We start from the raw sequence: 23746 nt of genomic DNA, 5'->3' as shown, positions 1-23746 counted from the left end.
TGTGTGGGCTACCCGAGGGATCTTTGTGAGTGTACATGGCCGTGCCTCGTGCGGCTTAAACAGGCCCTCACCCATTATATATTTTTCCCCTTTGCCGATATTTATTTCCTCTCTCGATAAGACTCCCCAGCAAACAGACGGGGGCTCACGGCGAGTTGCGTGCGCCGCGGCGATGCCTGACTCGTGGCGCCGGTGCCTGTGGGTTTCGGTGTGCGGTGTCGGCTTAGGTCCAGACGCGCCTTGGTTCCGGATACACGCCGACAGCGGCGTGGTGAGCACGGCCGGCTGGCTCGGCGCCGAGCGGACTCGATACTCCCTGGTGGTGACGGCGGCCGACAGGGGCCAACCTCCTCTCAACAGCTCCATGCCGCTGCACGTGCAGGCGAGACACACAGGCCACACTCGCACCGCGTGGCCCCAGGACACACTCGCACCGAGTGGCCCCAGGCCACACTCACACCCCGTGGGCCCAGGACACACTCTCACCGAGTGGCCCCAGGCCACACTCGCACCGCGTGGCCCCAGGCCACACTCTCACCGAGTGGCCCCAGGCCACACTCACACCCCGTGGCCCCAGGCCACACTCGCACCCCGTGGCCCCAGGCCACACTCACACCCCGTGGCCCCAGGCCACACTCACACCCCGTGGCCCCAGGACACACTCGCACCGAGTGGCCCCAGGCCACACTCGCACCGCGTGGCCCCAGGACACACACACCGACAGGGGCCAACCTCCTCTCAACAGCTCCATGCCGCTGCACGTGCAGGCGAGACACACAGGCCACAGTCGCACCGCGTGGCCTCAGGCCACACTCGCACCGCGTGACCCCAGGCCACACTCGCACCGAGTGGCCCCAGGCCACACTCGCACCGAGTGGCCCCAGGCCACACTCGCACCGCGTGGCCCCAGGACACACTCGCACCGCGTGGCCCCAGGCCACACTCACACCGCGTGGCCCCAGGCCACACTCGCACCGAGTGGCCCCAGGCCACACTCACACCGCGTGGCCCCAGGCCACACTCGCACCGAGTGGCCCCAGGCCACACTCACACCGCGTGGCCCGAGGCCACACTCGCACCGCTTGACCCCAGGCCACACTCGCACCCCGTGGCCCCAGGCCACACTCGCACCGCGTGACCCCAGGCCACACTCGCACCCCGTGGCCCCAGGCCACACTCGCACCGCGCGTCTCTCCAGTCGCACCGTCTCTGCCTCCATTAACCTCCGATAAGAGCTCCGGAGCTCCCATTGCGAGCATCTGCATCCGAGTTGATCACGTCTTTGAAATCTGGATATTCCCACATTGCATGAACAAATATGATGTGTACATGCGTTTTTGTTCCCAGGCTAACTCTTCCTTCTTTACTGGCTTCTCGCCATGCGCCATCATTTCCCAAATATCAAAATTACCGTTGCAACTGCCCCTGTATCGACAATTTAACAACGTAGCGCAGAACGTCACCAAAACGGCCGTCATTCCACCACCCCCCAGCCCTCTCAACTCCCTCAGTCGCGGACACGGAGACACCGAGACTCCGAGACACAAAGACACACACACAGACACGCAGGGAGCCCGAGCGTGGGCGCCGTGAAGAGAAAAATGTCGAGAAGCATGGCTGTCGAGTTTGCTCGAGTGAAGGCCGTTCCGCCGGCGGGGCGTGTTAGCGAGCGTTTGCGGGGCCGCACCCTTGACTCTTCTGTTTATCCTGCGGTAGGTGCGGGCTACGAAGGGCCTCGTGGAGGCTCCCGAGTCCTCGGTGGTCGAGCTCGTGGCGGTGGAGGGAACCAGGCCGGGCACCGTGATCGGCTCGGTTTGCGCCAATGCCAGTTCCGGGGTGGGCTGTAAGAGCGACGCGGAGGTCTTGTACCGCATTGTGGGGGGCACCGATCGATGGGGGACATTTGGAGTGGATGCGACGACCGGACACGTCTACCTGGCACGCGAGCTGGACTACGAGGTGAACTTCTATGCTCATGGAGGACATTCTAACGTGCAGGGAGTGTGCGCGTGTGCTTGAGTCTGTCTGCAGCAGCAGGCTCAGATGTGTCCGTGCTATTGCAGGTCTCCCCCACGTACCAGCTGCAGGTTGCCGTGGAGACGGTGACGGCTGCGTTCACGTCGCCCGGCCGCTCCCTGCTGCTCGTGTCCGTGAGCGTCACGGACGTGAACGAGCACGCGCCAAGGTCACGACACCGCTCCCCGTGCCCTCTCAGTCGCCCTAGTTTCACACGGAGTAAACGACCGCACGCTAGCACAGCGGCTCCCAGCTCTCCTGCAGGGCACCGTTAACCCCCAATACATTTCCAGTGACTGCCATGCAGTCGCGAACTTTTGGTGTTTTGTGAATAAAATCGGATCTGCAAGGGTTCTGCAGACCAGCTCCTACGGCCTTGCGGAGCCACCAGTGGTCTACGTAGAACTCGGACTCATATTTAACAGAGAGGACCCTTGCTTATAAACACCTGGCATTCACCAGCATTGGTTCAAGCAAGCCTGACCCTGCCGATGAGAGACTTCATTTCAAAGTGTTCCCGAGTTTCCTTGAATTGAACCAATGCTGCTGACAAGATGCGCTCCCAGGAGGCCGTGCAGTTGATGGGTTGCGTAGAAAATATATTTATTTTTTTACGTGGAGAGACAAACGTGAGAAGGAGGTGCTCTTTATTTTGTTAACGAGCCGTCGGTTTAGTCTCATCCACGCTGCGTTCGGCCACCAACACTGCAGGCGACAACAGCTCACTCGCCCACTCACCAACAGTGCAGGCGACAACAGCTCATTCGCCCACTCACCAACACTGCAAGCGACAACAGCTCATTCGCCCACTCACCAACACTGCAGGCGACAACAGCTCACTCGCACACTCACCAACACTGCAGGCGACAACAGCTCATTCGCCCACTCACCAACACTGCAGGCGACAACAGCTCATTCGCCCACTCACCAACACTGCAGGCGACAACAGCTCATTCGCCCACTCACCAACACTGCAGGCGACAACAGCTCACTCGCACACTCACCAACACTGCAGGCGACAACAGCTCACTCGCCCACTCACCAACACTGCAGGCGACAACAGCTCACTCGCACACTCACCAACACTGCAGGCGACAACAGCTCACTCGCCCACTCACCAACACTGCAGGCGACAACAGCTCACTCGCCCACTCACCAACACTGCAGGCGACAACAACTCACTCGCCCACTCACCAACACTGCAGGCGACAACAGCTCACTCGGCCACTCACCAACACTGCAGGCGACAACAGCTCACTCGCCCACTCACCAACACTGCAGGCGACAACAACTCACTCGCCCACTCACCAACACTGCAGGCGACAACAGCTCACTCGCCCACTAACCAACACTGCAGGCGACAACAGCTCACTCGCCCACTCACCAACACTGCAGGCGACACCAACTCACTCGCCCACTCACCAACACTGCAGGTGACAACAGCTCACTCGCCCACTCACCAACGCTGCAGGCGACAACAGCTCACTCGCCCACTCACCAACACTGCAGGCGACAACAACTCACTCGCCCACTCACCAACACTGCAGGCGACAACAGCTCACTCGCCCACTCACCAACACTGCAGGCGACAACAGCTCACTCGCCCACTCACCAACACTGCAGGCGACAACAGCTCACTCGCCCACTCACCAACACTGCAGGCGACAACAGCTCACTCGCCCACTCACCAACACTGCAGGCGACAACAGCTCACTCGCCCACTCACCAACACTGCAGGCGACACCAACTCACTCGCCCACTCACCAACACTGCAGGCGACACCAACTCACTCGCCCACTCACCAACACTGCAGGTGACAACAGCTCACTCGCCCACTCACCAACACTGCAGGCGACACCAACTCACTCGCCCACTCACCAACACTGCAGGCGACAACAGCTCACTCGCCCACTCACCAACACTGCAGGCGACACCAACTGACTCGCCCACTCATCAACACTGCAGGCGACAACAGCTCACTCGCCCACTCACCAACACTGCAGGTGACAACAGCTCACTCGCCCACTCACCAACACTGCTTCTTCCCTCACACTGGCTCACTTTGGAATTCCCTCCCAATCGTCTCTTTCCCCAAGCTCTTATAAAACCCGGCTCAATTAAAGAAACGTGCTGCACTCTTATCCCTGACATTGAGAGTGCTGCTTGTTCCCGGCCCACTTGACATTTGGGCCTTCGGGCCTGTACTCGGCAACCGTGGTATTAATTGTATTTTAAAATGAGAATGTTGGCCCAGGGCCTGTGTAACGCTCCATCCTTCTCCGCCGTCGCGCGTCCAGGTTTGCGCAGGAGGCCCCGCGCATCTCTGTGCAGGAGGGCCTCCCCGTGGGCCGTGCCGTGCACACGTTCCGGGCGACGGACGCCGACGGAAGCCTCCCGAACCGCGACGTCCGCTACGAGCTCGCGCTGCAGACGCCCGGCTCCCCCGCGGCGTTTGCGCTCGACCCCGTGAGCGGCGTGCTCAGCACCGCCGCGGCCCTGGACCGCGAGGCCGTCCCGGCGTTCCTGCTCGTCGTCAGGGCGACGGACCAAGCGCGCGAGCCCGCTCGGCGCCGGGCCTCCGAGGTCACGGCGCTCGTGACGGTCGGCGACGACAACGACAACGCCCCCGTGTTCCTGTCGGCCAATCGCAGCGCCGTGCCGGAGAACGCCCCCCCCGGGTTTCCCATAATGCACGTGGTGGCGCGGGACGCCGACCTCGCCGAGAACGGCACCGTGCGCTACGCGATTGCCGACGGCGACAAGGACGGGGCGTTCGACCTGCACCCCGTCACAGGTGACGTCGTGCGGCGCACCCCGTCACAGGTGACGTCACCTGTGACGTCGTGCGCCACACCCCGTCACAGGTGACGTCGTGCGGCGCACCCCGCGTGGGGTGCGCCGCACGTGCTGTGGTTGTGCGAGGGCAGTGGTTCTCAACCCTTCTGGAATGGTGACCCCCTGACCCCCCCCCCCACCCCCAAGACGCTTTGCCATAGCACGAATGCTATAATCGGGTGAGCACGGTATCCTTGTGTTTTGTGTTAGTGAGGCATTGGTTTCACGTTGCGCATCAAACAACGTGTCGTCACCGTAGTGCACACTTGAAATTCCTCCTGCACTGTATCCATGCTGTAGCCTGAGCCCTCCCTGAAAGGTTTACCCACACCGTGGGAGTCTTGTGGACAGTCGGGCGCCCCTCCACTTCCTTCGCTTACCCCGTGCGCCTGCCCGCGCGTGCAGGCCTGCTCTCCGTGGCGCGGCCGCTGGATCGCGAGCGGAGAGCCGAATACACGATCACGGTCGACGCTCGCGATGGGGGGCGGCCCCAGCGCAGCAGCAGCCTGCTCGTCACGGTCGCCCTGCGCGACGTCAACGACGAACCCCCGCGCTTCCCGCAGCACGAGCAGGCGGCCAGCGTGCGGGAAAACGCGGCCCCCAACACCCCCGTGACTCGACTGCAGGCCACAGACCCAGACGCAGGTACGGGTGCCGGGGAGAAGCCGGGAGCGCGTGATGCGTCCTTCACGAATGGTTCCTACGGAAAGACATCGCGGATTGCTGTTCACCGTCGTCCGTGTGAGACCGTGGCGCGTGTGGAAGAGGCCAAAGAGTGACGCTTTTGATGACACCCGAGCGACGTGTCCGTCCAGGGGCGAACGGAGCGCTGGAGTTTGAGATCCCGGAGGGGGTGGCTGACGGCTGCTTCCGCATCCACCGCTCGTCGGGGCAGATGAGCACGACGAGGAGCCTGGACCGGGAGGAACGGGGCGAGTACGACGTTCCCGGTGCGTGCTCGCCCTCGTGCCAGTCCCCGCGCGTCGCCAGCGAGCTTTTTAAACTGAGCCCCATGTGAATAAAAAATATAACATTCAATGTATATATATGTCGTGATTTAAATTTTTTTAAAAATATTTTTCTATCGACGTGACTTTACCGAAAGACCCCAAGAGAATGTATTTTTCCGTCGAAAAATATCACTAAGATACCAATATTCAGGGTCTTGAGGCCACTGGCTTCATGGGGCGTGCGCGTCATCTCTCGGCAGTGTTGGTGCGGGACGGGGGCCGGCCCGCACGCTGGGCCGTCACGGTGGTGCGTGTCGCGGTGGTGGACGAGAACGACCACGCTCCGCGGTTCGGCCCGCACTTTGCCGGGATGCAGCTGCAGGTTCCCGAGAACCGCGAGCCGGGACCGCTGCTTCCGCTGTCGGCGTGGGACCCGGACGCCGGGGAGAACGGGCGAGTCACGTTCCACATCGTGGGTACGCGCGTGCGCGAGCCGCGCGCCGGGGAAACCGGCGGGGGCGCCCGCCCACGCCGCACGCACACACGCCTCGCGGTGCCCGCGTCGAGCCCTCCCCTCCTCCCCGCGGCCTCTCCCCAGGTGGCGACCCGCGCGGGGACTTCCTCGTGCACGCGGACGAGGGCCTGCTGTCGACCGCGCGGCCGCTGGACCGCGAGGCCGTCTCCTCCTACGAGCTGCGGCTGGAGGCGCGGGACCGGGGGGAGCCGGCGCGCTCGCACGCCATCGCGGTCTCCGTGTCGGTGACGGACGAGAACGACCACGCGCCCGCCTTCCCGCAGCCCGCTTACCAGGCCTCCTTGCCGGAGGACGCGCCCCCGGGCACCTCCGTGCTGCGGGCGGCGGCCGTCGACCCGGACCAGGGCCCCAACGCGGCGCTGGCGTACTGGCTGGAGGGCTCCGCCGGCGGGGCCTTCCGGGTGGACGAGCGCTCGGGGACGGTGCGCACGCGCTCGCCGCTGGACCGCGAGGCGAGGGACTCGTACCGCTTCTTCGTGGTCGCGGCGGACTCGAGCCCCAGCCACCCGCGCAGCGCCTCTGTGGCCGTCACCGTGACCGTGCGGGACGTCAACGACAACGCGCCCGTATTCCTGCAGGTGCGCGCGTCCCGCAGCACCGCCTGCGCGGCGTTCGGCTCGGTTTAGAATGTCACGAGCTCAATGCTGGTCGGGGATTGACCATGCCTCTGGGATTGATACAATATAATATTAAACCATTCGAGATCAAATCCGCGCCGAGACGCACAGCGACGGCGCAGTGACGCCGTGCTCGAGTTGCGCTGACGCGAATCGTGCGCCGCGTGACCCCGGCAGGAGCTGCTGGAGGTGGGCGTGCCGGCGGCCTCGGTGGACGGGGAGGTGCTGGGGCGGCTGCAGGCCCGGGACGCGGACTACGGGCCCAACGCGGCCGTGCTCTACCGCGTCCAGGACCCGCGCGTCACGGTGGACAGCCGCACCGGCGAGCTGCGGGCCCGGCCGGCCTGGGGGGGCGCGCCGACCTCCTGGGACCCAATCGTCGTCACGGCGACGGACCAGGGCAGCCCGCCCCACTCCGCGTCCGCGTTGCTGCTGCTGACGCGGCAAAACGCGGCGCACGCCGCGCTCCGCTTCTCTCGCCAGCTGTACGCGGCGACGCTGCCGGAGCACACGCCCAGAGGTGCAAGTGCCCACCACGCACCCGAGCGCCAATCCTCACTTGGGTGCCTTCGCCGCGTGGTGTGGCCTGACAGGGATTGTAACACGAGTGGTGTGGCGTGACAGGCACCATCGTCGCCACAGTGGAGGCTGCGTATCAGGATGGATCCAGTGGCCGCATCATCTACAGCATCGTCCCCATCAACAACCAAAACATTTTCTACATTGACAGCAACACAGGTGGGCGCAGGCCGAGGGCTCCGAGCCTGCTCCGAGCCAGCCATGGTCAAGGGGTAACCGCCGTGAGCCCTGACTTTATCCTGTTAAAAGTCCGCGCGACTTTTGGTTGGGTGGTAGCAGATTTGACTTTTGTGAACGTTATGTTTGCCGGCCTCAGTTCACTGCGTTACTCGCTTTTGCTCAGAGGCTCAGAGTGTCATTGAAGAATGCGTTGAGTTTTTTGTTATCCGTGCTGATGGGCCACATGCGAGCGCTGCAGCAGCAGCAGCAGCTGCGGCAGCATCACAAAGGGTCTCGTCCCGGTCTGAGCGCGGTGCGCTCCCGCTAACGCGTGCCTGTGCAGGGGCGGTGCGCGTTCAGGACGCGGCCGCGCTGGACTACGAGGCCTCCCCGCGTCTCCGGGCGGTGGTGTCGGCCAAGGCCGAGGCAGGAGGGGGTCGAGGGCCCCAGGCGTTCGCCGTGCTGGAGGTGACGCTGACCGACGTCAACGACCACGAGCCGGTGTTCCAGCACGACCGCTACGTGGCCTTCGTGCGCGAGCAGAGCGGCTACGGCACCGACATCGCCACGGTGAGCCGGTCGCGCTCGCGTCGCGCGCTAGGGGGGGGGGGGGGGCACGCTCGCTCGCACGGTGCGTGCGTGCGTCTGAGTGCCGGAGCGAGGTGCCTCCCCGTGTGCGATGGCAGGTGCTGGCGAAGGATCGAGACGATGGCTCCAGCCGGGAACTCGTCTACTCCATCCCATCCGTCGAGCACGCCAGCATCTTCCAGATCAATCGCCATGGGAACATCAGCACGAACACCATCCTGGACCACGAGATCACCGATTTCTACAGGTCTGAGTAGTGTCCACGTGTCCACGGGCCCGATGGTGCACGTGTGTCCGGACGAACAGAACGCCTTGGGGTAATGGCTTGCAGGAGGCGGCGGCGTGCGTATGGGAAGTGAAGCCGTGCCCCTCGTGGTTATTGTCTCTGGGCTGCTGTCTCGGTCGCTGCTGTTTGATTGCTGTGCATCAGTGAACAGTGGCCAGCAACAAACAGCACTATATACCAAAGTTGTAATAGATAAGAGCTCACGCGTTTCCTAAATTGAGCAAGGTTATTGTTGTAAAAGCTTGGCAAGAGCGCTGGCGGTGGTGGAAGGGAACTTGAAGGTGGAGCAGTGCAAGGGAAGAAGCAGAAAGAGAAGTGGGGTGACCTGCAGTGTGGTGGATGAGACAAAGCAGCCTGGTAGAGTTGTCAACATGGGTGAAGGAATCAGTGAGCGAAGTTTACGGGAACAGTCATCATGGTAGCAGCCGTAGTGGTAGTGATATACGAGCGATAGGGTGGGTGATTGGGGGAGTGAGTGTGTGAATGGGGCGAGTGTGGCAGAGTGAGTGTGTTGTTGTCACCTGTCTGGATGAGATTAAATGTGTGGTAGACCGAATCCCCAACGCGGCTGGTTGGTTGTTGGTTGCTCCTGCGTGTGCTGGTGTTGGTGCGCTCGGGTTCAGGGTGGTGGTGTGGGCGGTGGATCAGGGCAGCCCACCCCTCACGGGCTCCACAACGCTCTCCGTGTTCGTGGTGGACACCAACGACAACACGCCCACCATCCCGCGGCCCCCCAAGCTCAGCCTGCGTGAAGGTCAGAGCCTCCGAGTGCCCCGGCCTGGCAGCCTTTGGGGGTCACGAGACGATGGTAGACACTTTGGTTATGAATTACTGCGCAAAAAAAATCACGCGAAAAGTGTTTATTTACTTTGTGACGGAGCGCTCTGATTGGAAGATAATTTTCTGTTGTGCCTTTCCAGGCCAGGGTTGCTCAGCGGTAGAGCGAGCGGCTCGCAATCGGAAGGTCGCGAGTTCAAATCCAGGTCTAGGGTTGACTCAGCCCATCATCCCCCTAGGGTCGATAAAATTAGTATCCACTTTGTGAGGAAGTCAACAATGGTTGTCCTATGGATAGACTCGCCCCTGGATGTAAACAGGAGATGAGCACTGACTCAATGCTCATCTGAGCAGGAAGTCATCTTAACTGCCTCGTGGCAAAATCTGGAAGATAAAAATAATTTCACAGCAGAACCGGGGTCTTGCCCCACTAATTCTGAAAATTCTTACCAAAAATTAGCGAAGAGGCTCCCAGTCACGGCCGCAGCGTTGGCTCTGCCATCGGCGGCGGCACCACCGCGCGGATGGTGGAACGAGGAGGCCTCCCGGAGTGGCGACGTTGCGGCACGCCGATTGACCACCTGTGCCGCGTGCAGACGTGGAGCCCGGCTCTCTGGTCACCCTGGTGACGGCCAACGACGTCGACTCGTACCCGGCCCTGGAGTACAGCTTGGCGGCGGGAGCCGGCGGCGCGCCGGCGAGCGGGCCCCACGTGGCGGAGGGCGGGGGGGCCGGCGGGCCCTTCGGATTGGTGCGCTGGCAGGGCCAGCTGCTGCTGTCGCGCGCGCTGGACCGGGAGAGGGCGGCGCGGCACACGGTGTCGGTGCTGGCGTGGGACGGGCGGCACGCCACCGTGGGCAACCTCACCCTGCACGTTACCGACGTCAACGACAACGCGCCCGCGTTCGACCAACCGCACTACCGGGTGAGCGCCCGCGTTACTTATCGGGGGCTTGCGGCGTGCCGCGGCCGCGCGCGTTCCGCTGGCGGAGCTCACCCCGGTGCTGTGCGTCGCCTGCGCCGTGCAGGCCTCCGTGGTGGCGGACAGCCCCGAGGGCACGGCCGTCGCGAGGGTGGTGGCGCTCGACCCGGACGCGGAGGAAAACGGCCGAGTGTCGTACCGCGTGGCGTCGTCCAGCACAGCCGGGTTCTCCGTCCACCAGCTCAACGGTGCGTAGCTCCGGCCAAAACCAGCGCCGCTCCGGGCTGGACCCGGCGTGGGCAGCACTCAAATGCCACACTTTGTGCAAATGATGGAAAAAACACGTCACGCCATGAGAGCGTGTCGTACCGGCTCGAAACATTTAGATTCAATAGCCTGTCGCTCCACACGAAGTTCCAGGACTTCCCGGCCACAGTTACGCGCTGCCTTCTCGACGCTTGGAAAACGTGGACCTCGATGAAGGAATAATCTGCACCATTTTGTTCAGTTTGGCCTGCCTACAATCCATCCTGAGTTTAACCAGAGTGGATTTTGTGAGGTGAGGCTGCATTGGCTGGGTCATGTAACCCACATGCCCAGCCGCTGCATGCCCGAGCAGCTTCTGTATGGTTGGATAGAGGGAGCTAAACGTGCATTACACGGGCTAGCGAAGAGATGGACTGATGCGGTAAAACAGGATGTGGAGCTGATTGGACTTGCCGATGACTGGTACCGGCGGTGTTAATATTGGCCAGATGGCTCAAACACAGAAATTTAGCACAGTGGGCAGCACAGATGGTGCATCTGCAGTCATCTCAGTCAACTGATAGCAGCTAGGTCTGACCTGTGACCTCCTGCCAACAAGCCTTTGACACCTCACGTGGCCTCAAGGTCCACCTAACCTGGCACAATCGCGACTTAGTGATGAATGATGGTTATTGTTGTTATGTGCACGGGTGCATGTCTTTGTCTTTATGGCAGGGAGTGGTGTCGTGATTAGCGTACTGTACTAGGAACCTAGTAGTCCAGGGCCTCCCCTAGGTCGACTCAGACGTAAACGAGTCACTGGTGTGGTGTGTAAAAATCAGCGCTGGGTTTTCGAAGAAGGAAAGGCATGGTGCTGGCCACCCACCCCCTCAAGTGATGTGTTGGCCTTCGTAGGCGGTCGCTAACTGAGCTTGCCCAACAATCTGCGAGGCTCGAGAGGGACCTTTGTGCGCGTGTGTACGTGGTGCAGGCTCGGTGGTGGTGACGGATCCCCTGCAGGTGAACTCGAGCGACGGCTTGGCCTGGTTGGTGGTGGAGGCACGAGATGGCGGGCGTCCCCCGCTCACCGCCTCCGTTCCGGTGTTCGTCGAGCTCTCGCGAGGCCCCGTGTCTCCTCCCCTGCTGCGTGTGCACGTGGCCCGGGCGCACGGCCTGTCGGTGAGCGAGGACGCCGCCAGCGGCACGGTGCTCACCACGCTCACCGCAGAAACGGCGCCGCGCGACGGCGAGGGCGTGGCGTACAGCATCGTGGCCGGGGACGAGGGAGGCATCTTTGCCGTCGACACTCGGCGAACGTCGTCCACGGCAGCCCCCGACGCGACGGGAAGCCTCCTGCTGCTGGGACCACTTGACTTTGAGACCAAAGCATTTTACAACCTGACGATCGTGGCATTTGACGGCACGGGTGCCCACGGCAACGCGACCGTCAATGCGATCGTGCGCGTCACCGACGTGAACGATAACCCGCCCGTCTTCAGCACCCCAGAGTACCACGCGAGCGTCGACGAGGATCTGGCGGTGGGCACCGGCGTTGTCCGAGTGGCGGCCACTGACCCCGACTCGCAGCTGAGTGGGGGCATCCACTACGGCATCAGCTCTGGAAACGAGCGCAGCCTGTTTGGGATCGGCGAGTCCTCAGGCGCCATCTCCCTTTTGCGACCGTTGGACCGCGAGCAGCAGGAGCAGCACAATCTCACCGTGCTGGCCTGGGACGGCGCGCACGCGGCCATCGCTGTCGTCTCGATCAACGTCGAGGATGTCAACGATAACGCCCCCTTCTTCCCCGCGGAGCGGCTGTACGCCAGCGTGCTGGAGAACGAGCCCGCTGGCAGCCTGGTGGCCGTGTTGCGGGCCGTGGACCGGGACACGGGCCCTTACGGAACGCTCTCCTACTCCACGCTCAACCACTCCGCGGAGAGCGTGGCAAGCGAGGGGGCGGGAGTGTTCACGCTGGACCCCGTCACGGGCGAGCTGCGAACGCGCGTGGCTCTCGACAGGGAGAGCGTTTCACGCTACGCGCTCGGGGTACGAGCACAGGACCTGGGCGGGCTGTCCGCCACCGTCGGTGTGATCGTGCACGTAACCGGCGTCGATGAGTTCGACCCCACGTTCACGGAGGCCACGTACCAATTCACCGTCCTCGAGAACGCGCAGGCAGGCGAGAGCGTGGGCGTGGTCAGCGCTACGGATAAAGATGGAGGCTTGGATGGAATCGTACTCTATTATCTAAAATACCCCTCTGTGTATTTCGGGATAAATGAAACAACTGGACACATTTATTTGAAAGTTAACAGTCGCACTGGCCTGCACCAACGTCGATTTAGACGTGATGCCAGGGAAGTTTTTCTGAAAATTCTAGCAAAGAGCCCACTACCCGAGTCGCGAATATCGATTGCTGTCGCAGTGATGGACGTGACGCACACTGCCATCGGGATTGAAAGAGAAGGCTCAAGCATCGTTCTGGCTGTCGGCCTGGCCGTGGGATTCGGAGCCTTTGCCGTGGTTCTCATTGTGCTGCTCGTCGTTCTGATCCGACGCAAGAGGCAGTCTGGAAAAGGCGGCGGCGGCAAGGCCGGTGGCAGCGGCCGCCCGTCGCAGATGGACATGCAGCTGGTGGAGCCCGCAGACATGTACCGCACGGTGCTGCCCCATTACTCGGCCGTGGGGCCCGCTCTCATGGGGCCCGACTTCCCCGACCACTCGGCCCACTCCCACTCCAGCGGACGCGGCTCCGCGGAGGGAGACGCCGCGGCTGACGACGAGATCCGCATGATCACGGAGAACCCGGCTCGTGGGCCGCACGGCTACCACGGCCCGGCGGGGGCCCATTCGACTCTACGAGGCCCGGATTCCGGTATCCAGCACGACACCGACCACCTGTCCGACGTTTCGCACGTCACGCATCTCTCTTCCGAGATGCGCGGCGGCGGCGGTCTGGGAGCGAACGAGGTGTCCGGTTTGCGCTCCCCGCTGGCCAGCGTGGCGGACGAGTGCGACTCGGGCCGCAGATCGGACTCGATCCGCAACTTCATTCTGCAGACGCTGCAGCAGGCCGAGCGGGCTGCGAATCACGGGGGCAACCGAGAGGCCGGCGCGGCTAGCCGAGTGTCGAGAGGCTCCAGCGAAGACGGCCGGCCTCCGGTGGAGGGGGCGCTCACTTCCATCGTGGCCTCCGAGGAGGAGCTGCGAGGGAGCTACGACTGGGACTACCTGTTGAATTGGAGCCCTCGCTTTCAGCCGCTGGCCGGGGTGTTTGCGGAAATCGGGCGCCTGAAGGACGAGTCGCTGCACAGCCAGCAAAAGTCTTCTGCGCTGCGAGCTCGCGTCCAGCACAAGCCGCACGTCCTTCCGCCGCCGCTCATCACCAGCGTGGTGCCGCCGGGCACCCGCGCCGTGGCGCCGCGTCCCGTCATGTCGTGGACTACCATCCCGCGCTCGCCCATCACGCATGAGCCCCTCTCCACGTCGCACGCCATGTCCCCCAGCCTCACGCCCTCGCTGTCGCCGCTCGCCACTCGCTCGCCCGTCGTGTCGCCTTTCGTCACGTCCCAGACCCACGGCCCCACTGCCGTCATATTTGGTAACGGGCAGTCTCCCGATGGGGCGGGCGAAGACCCGGAGATGCACATATGACAACCGTGCGATTAAAAAGTCTGTTTCTATTCGGATCAACGCGATCCACCCACGCTGTTGGACATGCTGTGAACACGGTTTTGCTTAAGTGAATTAACTCTCGCTAAAGGGTTGATTCGTGAGTCGGTGGTTTCCATAAACTAGCGTCCGCTCTTAAGATTCTCAGTCCAACACTGACCCAGCGATCACCGTTTTAACCACAGTACAGTATTACAACACAGTATCAGAGCCTTCCATTTTTGCAGTATGATGGAGAAGTCGACTTCTTGGAATTACGAAGTCGAACGTATAATGCACCGAGGCGGTCCCACCGTGGGCCCGAGTCCCCGAAAGCATCAAGGAACAAGTAACGGCGGACACGGTGCCAACCCAAGAGCTCCTGCCCAACCTCCTCAATCCACCATCTCCACACAAGGAGTCCTTGCACGCAGCAGCAGCAGCACCACCACCACTGGCTGGCTGCCTCTGTGGAGCTCACTGCGGGCTGCACGCGTCCAGCACCAGACGGCATCACTTTTGCACACACACACACACACGTGCACTGCATGAATGCACTTTGTGCACACAGCTACAGGACGTGCCCGTACATGGTTACTGTGTATATACACATATGTCCAGGTGTGTGTGTGTGTCGGAGCCACGGGGCAGAGTTTGTCACGTCGGGATGTCCACGAGGAGTATTGGTAATCGTGTACAGTATTGTGTCTATTTTTTTGTGCGCTGCTGTGTATTAACGGTGTCAGATTAGTTCAGTGCGGCCTTGTGCACACGGCATGTCGCTGTTTAGCGGTGAGTAGCGTAGTCATTGTGTTGTGTACGGTACATTCAGTATTTGCCTCATTTGACAAGCCTGACGTATTATGACATTGCTTCCTCCGCAGATGGCACGTGTTGAGCTACTACCCAGATGACCCAACATCATGCGCCACTGACGCTTGCTTGAATATTGCATGTTTAGTAATTTGTAACTAAACCCATTAAATGTGGGTTTTTTTTTCTATAAATGCAAGAGTTGTTTTTTCTTACTTTTGGAAGTTGCCCTGAAGTTTAGTTTTAAAGTGTTTAAAAAGTCATACTGCGTATTCAAATCCAAAAACAAGAAACACAATTCCACACGTGGCTCCACTCTAAATCATGTCAATGACTCACATTGTGATGGAATTCCATTGTCATGACTCACATTGTAATGGACTGACATTGTCACGACTTGCATTGTAATAGACTGACGTTGACACAACTCGCATTGTAATGGACTGACGTCACAACTCACATTGTAATGGACTGATATTGTCACGACTCGCATTGTAATGGACTGACGTCACAACTCACATTGTAATGGACTGACGTTGTCACGACTCGCATTGTAATGGACTGACGTCACAACTCACATTGTAATGGACTGACATTGTCACGACTCGCATTGTAATGGACTGACGTCACAACTCACATTGTAATGGACTGACGTTGACACAACTCGCATTGTAATGGACTGACGTCACAACTCGCATTGTAATGGACTGACGTCACAACTCACATTGTAATGGACTGACATTGTCACGACTCGCATTGTAATGGACTGACATTGTCACGACTCACATTGTAATGGACTGACGTCCCAACTCACATTGTAATGGACTGACGTTGTCACGACTCGCATTGTAATGGACTGACATTGTCACGACTCGCATTGTAATGGACTGACGTTGTCACGACACGCATTGTAATGGACTGACATTGTCACAACTCACATTGTAATGGACTGACATTGTCACAACTCACATTGTAATGGACTGACATTGTCACGACTCGCATTGTAATGGACTGACATTGTCACGACTCACATTGTAATGGACTGACGTCACAACTCACATTGTAATGGACTGACGTTGTCACGACTCGCATTGTAATGGACTGACATTGTCACGACTCGCATTGTAATGGACTGACGTTGTCACGACACGCATTGTAATGGACTGACATTGTCACAACTCACATTGTAATGGACTGACATTGACACAACTCGCATTGTAATGGACTGACGTCACAACTCGCATTGTAATGGACTGACGTCACGACTCGCATTGTAATGGACTGACGTCACGACACGCATTGTAATGGACTGACGTCACAACTCGCATTGTAATGGACTGACATTGTCACGACACGCATTGTAATGGACTGACATTGTCACGACACGCATTGTAATGGACTGACATTGTCACGACTCACATTGTAATGGACTGACATTGTCACGACACGCATTGTAATGGACTGACATTGTCACAACTCGCATTGTAATGGACTGACATTGTCACGACTCGCATTGTAATGGACTGACATTGTCACAACTCGCATTGTAATGGACTGACGTCACGACACGCATTGTAATGGACTGACATTGTCACGACACGCATTGTAATCGACTGACGTCACGACACGCATTGTAATGGACTGACGTCACGACTCGCATTGTAATGGACTGACGTTGTCACAACTCGCATTGTAATGGACTGACATTGTCACAACTCACATTGTAATGGACTGACGTCACGACTCGTATTGTAATGGACTGACATTGTCACGACTCGCATTTCAATGGACTGACATTGTCACGACACGCATTGTAATGGACTGACATTGTCACGACTCGCATTGTAATGGACTGACATTGTCTCAACTCGCATTGTAATGGACTGACATTGTCACAACTCGCATTGTAATGGACTGACATTGTCTCAACTCGCATTGTAATGGACTGACATTGTCACAACTCACATTGTAATGGACTGACGTCACGACTCGCATTGTAATGGACTGAAATTGTCACGACTCGCATTTCAATGGACTGACATTGTCACGACACGCATTGTAATGGACTGACATTGTCACGACTCGCATTGTAATGGACTGACATTGTCTCAACTCGCATTGTAATGGACTGACATTGTCACAACTCGCATTGTAATGGACTGACGTCACGACTCGCATTGTAATGGACTGACGTCACAACTCGCATTGTAATGGACTGACATTGTCTCAACTCGCATTGTAATGGACTGACATTGTCACAACTCACATTGTAATGGACTGACGTCACGACTCGCATTGTAATGGACTGACATTGTCACGACTCGCATTGTAATGGACTGACATTGTCACGACACGCATTGTAATGGACTGACATTGTCACGACTCGCATTGTAATGGACTGACATTGTCTCAACTCGCATTGTAATGGACTGACATTGTCACAACTCGTATTGTAATGGACTGACGTCACGACTCGCATTGTAATGGACTGACATTGTCACGACTCGCATTGTAATGGACTGACATTGTCACGACACGCATTGTAATGGACTGACGTCACGACACGCATTGTAATGGACTGACGTCACGACTCGCATTGTAATGGACTGACGTCACGACTCGCATTGTAATGGCTGACGTTGTCACGACACGCATTGTAATGGACTGACATTGTCACGACACGCATTGTAATGGACTGACATTGTCACGACACGCATTGTAATGGACTGACGTCACGACTCGCATTGTAATGGACTGACGTCACGACTCACATTGTAATGGTCTGACGTCACGACTCGCATTGTAATGGACTGACGTTGTCACAACTCGCATTGTAATGGACTGACGTTGTCACAACTCGCATTGTAATGGACTGACATTATCACAACTCACATTGTAATGGACTGACGTCACGACTCGCATTGTAATGGACTGACATTGTCACGACTCGCATTTAAATGGACTGACATTGTCACGACACGCATTGTAATGGACTGACATTGTCACGACTCGCATTGTAATGGACTGACATTGTCTCAACTCGCATTGTAATGGACTGACATTGTCACAACTCGCATTGTAATGGACTGACATTGTCTCAACTCGCATTGTAATGGACTGACATTGTCACAACTCACATTGTAATGGACTGACGTCACGACTCGCATTGTAATGGACTGACATTGTAACGACTCGCATTTCAATGGACTGACATTGTCTCAACTCGCATTGTAATGGACTGACGTCACAACTCACATTGTAATAGACTGACGTTGACACAACTCGCATTGTAATGGACTGACGTCACGACACGCATTGTAATGGACTGACATTGTCACGACATGCATTGTAATGGACTGACATTGTCACAACTCGCATTGTAATGGACTGACATTGTCACGACTCGCATTGTAATGGACTGACGTCACGACACGCATTGTAATGGACTGACGTCACAACTCGCATTGTAATGGACTGACGTTGTCACGACACGCATTGTAATGGACTGACGTCACGACTCGCACTGTAATGGACTGACGTCACGACACGCATTGTAATGGACTGACGTTGTCACGACTCGCATTGTAATGGACTGACATTGTCACAACTCGCATTGTAATGGACTGACGTTGTCACGACATGCATTGTAATGGACTGACGTCACGACTCACATTGTAATGGACTGACATTGTCACAACTCGCATTGTAATGGACTGACGTTGTCACGACACGCATTGTAATGGACTGACGTCACGACACGCATTGTAATGGACTGACGTCACGACTCACATTGTAATGGACTGACGTTGTCACAACTCGCATTGTAATGGACTGACGTCACAACTCGCATTGTAATGGACTGACATTGTCACGACTCACATTGTAATGGACTGACATTGTCACAACACGCATTGTAATGGACTGACATTGTCACGACTCACATTGTAATGGACTGACATTGTCACGACTCACATTGTAATGGACTGACGTTTTCACGACACGCATTGTAATGGACTGACGTCACAACACGCATTGTAATGGACTGACGTCACGACTCGCATTGTAATGGACTGACATTGTCACGACACGCATTGTAATGGACTGACATTGTCACGACACGCATTGTAATGGACTGACGTTGTCACGACATGCATTGTAATGGACTGACGTCACGACACGCATTGTAATGGACTGACATTGTCACAACTCGCATTGTAATGGACTGACGTTGTCACGACATGCATTGTAATGGACTGACGTCACGACACGCATTGTAATGGACTGACATTGTCACGACTCGCATTGTAATGGACTGACGTTGTCACGACACGCATTGTAATGGACTGACGTCACGACACGCATTGTAATGGACTGATATTGTCACGACACGCATTGTAATGGACTGACATTGTCACGACACGCATTGTAATGGACTGACGTTGTCACGACATGCATTGTAATGGACTGACGTCACGACACGCATTGTAATGGACTGACATTGTCATGACACGCATTGTAATGGACTGACGTCACGACTCACATTGTAATCGACTGACATTGTCACAACTCACATTGTAATGGACTGACGTCACGACACGCATTGTAATGGACTGACATTGTCACGACATGCATTGTAATGGACTGACATTGTCACAACTCGCATTGTAATGGACTGACATTGTCACGACTCGCATTGTAATGGACTGACGTCACGACACGCATTGTAATGGACTGACGTCACAACTCGCATTGTAATGGACTGACGTTGTCACGACACGCATTGTAATGGACTGACGTCACGACTCGCACTGTAATGGACTGACGTCACGACACGCATTGTAATGGACTGACGTTGTCACGACTCGCATTGTAATGGACTGACATTGTCACAACTCGCATTGTAATGGACTGACGTTGTCACGACATGCATTGTAATGGACTGACGTCACGACTCACATTGTAATGGACTGACATTGTCACAACTCGCATTGTAATGGACTGACGTTGTCACGACACGCATTGTAATGGACTGACGTCACGACACGCATTGTAATGGACTGACGTCACGACTCACATTGTAATGGACTGACGTTGTCACAACTCGCATTGTAATGGACTGACGTCACAACTCGCATTGTAATGGACTGACATTGTCACGACTCACATTGTAATGGACTGACATTGTCACAACACGCATTGTAATGGACTGACATTGTCACGACTCACATTGTAATGGACTGACATTGTCACGACTCACATTGTAATGGACTGACGTTTTCACGACACGCATTGTAATGGACTGACGTCACAACACGCATTGTAATGGACTGACGTCACGACTCGCATTGTAATGGACTGACATTGTCACGACACGCATTGTAATGGACTGACATTGTCACGACACGCATTGTAATGGACTGACGTTGTCACGACATGCATTGTAATGGACTGACGTCACAACACGCATTGTAATGGACTGACATTGTCACAACTCGCATTGTAATGGACTGACGTTGTCACGACATGCATTGTAATGGACTGACGTCACGACACGCATTGTAATGGACTGACATTGTCACGACTCGCATTGTAATGGACTGACGTTGTCACGACACGCATTGTAATGGACTGACGTCACGACACGCATTGTAATGGACTGACATTGTCACGACACGCATTGTAATGGACTGACATTGTCACGACACGCATTGTAATGGACTGACGTTGTCACGACATGCATTGTAATGGACTGACGTCACGACACGCATTGTAATGGACTGACATTGTCATGACACGCATTGTAATGGACTGACGTCACGACTCACATTGTAATGGACTGACATTGTCACAACTCGCATTGTAATGGACTGACGTCACAACTCGCATTGTAATGGACTGACATTGTCACGACTCAATTGTAATGGACTGACGTCACAACTCGCATTGTAATGGACTGACATTGTCACGACTCACATTGTAATGGACTGACGTCACAACTCGCATTGTAATGGACTGACATTGTCACGACTCACATTGTAATGGACTGACATTGTCACGACTCACATTGTAATGGACTGACGTTTTCACGACACGCATTGTAATGGACTGACGTCACAACACGCATTGTAATGGACTGACGTCACGACTCGCATTGTAATGGACTGACATTGTCACGACACGCATTGTAATGGACTGACATTGTCACGACACGCATTGTAATGGACTGACGTTGTCACGACATGCATTGTAATGGACTGACGTCACGACACGCATTGTAATGGACTGACATTGTCACAACTCGCATTGTAATGGACTGACGTTGTCACGACATGCATTGTAATGGACTGACGTCACGACACGCATTGTAATGGACTGACATTGTCACGACTCGCATTGTAATGGACTGACGTTGTCACGACACGCATTGTAATGGACTGACGTCACGACACGCATTGTAATGGACTGACATTGTCACGACACGCATTGTAATGGACTGACGTCACTACTCGCATTGTAATGGACTGACATTGTCACAACTCGCATTGTAATGGACTGACGTTGTCACTACTCGCATTGTAATGGACTGACGTCATGACTCGCATTGTAATGGACTGACGTCACGACTCGCATTGTAACGGACTGACGTCACGACTCGCATTGTAATGGACTGACATTGTCACGACACGCATTGTAATGGACTGACGTTGTCACAACTCGCATTGTAATGGACTGACGTCACGACATGCATTGTAATGGACTGACGTTGTCACGACACGCATTGTAATGGACTGACGTTCTCACGACACGCATTGGAATGGACTGACGTCACGACTCGCATTGTAATGGACACAGTGTATTCTTTGGGTCTTTCGGTAAAGCCACGTAGATAGAACAAATAATAAAACAATAACAATATAACGTTTCGATCGCAACAAAAGCAATCATCAGGTGAAAAATATAGCGGGATAGCTTGTGTTGCGATCGAAACGTCGTGATATTATTATTTTTATTATTTGTTCTATCTTCGTGGCTTTACCGAAAGACCCAAAGAATATGAATTCCTGCAGTCACGAAAGCTTTTAAGTCAACACAGTGCACGTTGAAGCAAATGAAAGGACTCTGGGATCTTTGACATTAAAATGCCAAACAAAAGATACAATGCATACAATTATGTTAAACTTATTTATAAAATGATCAAATAAATAGCAGAACAGCACGGAAGTGTCTTCAGCACAGAAGCAGTTGATGATTTGTAAATCACACACTTTATCACTTTGAGAATGAGATGTCATAGTGTGATTGTTGGCTGGAGAGATGCACCATCTGCAGCCACTCCCATCGTGTGTGATTGCCATTGGTCTGCTTGAGGTAGCAGGAGTGCTGTCCATATTATCGCATGGATCAGAGAGCTCAATAAGCAGCTCGAAAAAATATTTCTGGAATTTCAGCACAGGTGTGTGAGACGGAGTGCGGGGAATTTCGTGACAAGACTGAAGCAATGCAGATGCTCAGAAGAGAACTTGACCGGTGAGTGGGACGTGCGTCCAGGATGGGGGAGGACCGATTGCCGAGACATATTGGAGTGGTCTCCATTAATTCGGCGACCAAGGGGAAGAAACCATCTGAGGCCAGATGGGTAGGGTACTGTCATGGCATATCTTGGACATTGTCTACTGTGGAGCATCTGCTGCGATCATGCGCAAATCAACGGTTTTGGGCATGATGGCATCCTGATCTTGAGAGAAAGATAGAACCAAACGTGTGAAAGAAACAATCATACATCTGGGGGAATTCTGTGCAGATATCTGCAAAAAAATAATGAACTTCAGTAAACATTTGTTTTTTTAAGATGATGGGGGTCGTCCAGGTGTCACACTTAGGAGTTGACCACTGACCTTCACTATGACAATCAATACAGTAGGACCAGCTGTTCCAACATAATTACTTGACTGTAGTTAGCCTTCGATTTAAAGCTTTCGTGACTGCAAGGATTCATCTTCTTTGGTTCTTTCGGTAAAGTCACGTAGAAAGAGAATAAAATAATACATTGATAAAATAAAATAACACAATAATATTATCACGACGTTTCGGCCAGAACACAAGCGGCCTTCATCAGGTGAAGGGGACGAGACTGTCTGGAGGACAGCGTGACTTTACCGAAAAAACCAAAGAAGATGTAGTTAGCCTATTCCCTGTGCTACATTATGGACGATTTCATCAATCATTCTGCTCAGTAAAAAGACAGAGAAAACTGATTTAATTGTTTTTATTACAGACTTTTCTCACAAATATAATTTGTTCACAAAGACTGCAGAGAACCCATGGACAATTTGTTGGCCCACCGACTTTATACAATTGCCAATATAAATACTTCCAATCAGATTCTAGAAAAGACAAACATCAAACACAATCAAATTGGTTTTGTAAAAGTGTTGTGGAGACTTATGCTGTAATCTAGGCTCTAACAATGCCAGGACTTGCATGATATTCATGCTCGTCTTTTTTACAGGGGCAGAAATTCCCCATTCTATTGGTAGAGCAAGTCTAAAGGGCGTCAGACATTTGTGACGATGTGTGACGAGGAGGAGGGGGGGGTGGTGAGAAATGTGACGTCACGTCAAAATATACAACTTTAAATAAATATAGACAACACGTTCTACTTAATTAAATAGACTTTTTAATAAATGTTTTCTCCTATAACATCAGAGTGCAGCGCCACATTAAATACGCAATACAATGACAATAGTTTAAAGCGATTTGAAGCATTTTTAT

At 55.4% G+C, this 23746-nt stretch overlaps 1 protein-coding gene across 1 annotated transcript in view; it reads left to right on the top strand.

The window, feature by feature from the left end:
- DCHS1 (dachsous cadherin-related 1) overlaps positions 1–22190 on the top strand; it is a 47412-nt gene extending 25222 nt beyond the window's left edge. Inside the window, exons 8-23 of the mRNA XM_032956287.2 lie at positions 228–382; positions 1717–1959; positions 2064–2185; positions 4314–4810; positions 5257–5496; positions 5667–5801; positions 6062–6277; positions 6400–6914; positions 7131–7473; positions 7578–7691; positions 8035–8261; positions 8378–8526; positions 9189–9319; positions 9939–10267; positions 10371–10512; positions 11502–22190. Of these exons, the coding sequence (XP_032812178.1) occupies positions 228–382; positions 1717–1959; positions 2064–2185; positions 4314–4810; positions 5257–5496; positions 5667–5801; positions 6062–6277; positions 6400–6914; positions 7131–7473; positions 7578–7691; positions 8035–8261; positions 8378–8526; positions 9189–9319; positions 9939–10267; positions 10371–10512; positions 11502–14164 (6221 nt within the window). The 3' untranslated portion in view covers positions 14165–22190. The remainder of the gene's footprint in view (positions 1–227; positions 383–1716; positions 1960–2063; positions 2186–4313; positions 4811–5256; positions 5497–5666; positions 5802–6061; positions 6278–6399; positions 6915–7130; positions 7474–7577; positions 7692–8034; positions 8262–8377; positions 8527–9188; positions 9320–9938; positions 10268–10370; positions 10513–11501) is intronic.
- The last annotated feature ends 1556 nt before the right edge of the window (positions 22191–23746 follow it).

The sequence above is a fragment of the Petromyzon marinus genome, chromosome 18 (assembly GCF_048934315.1).
Source record: "Petromyzon marinus isolate PM22_M1 ecotype Great Lakes invasive population chromosome 18, UKy_Petmar_22M1.pri1.0, whole genome shotgun sequence".
Lineage (NCBI taxonomy): Eukaryota > Metazoa > Chordata > Hyperoartia > Petromyzontiformes > Petromyzontidae > Petromyzon > Petromyzon marinus.
This window is presented reverse-complemented; position numbering and strand designations above follow the sequence as displayed.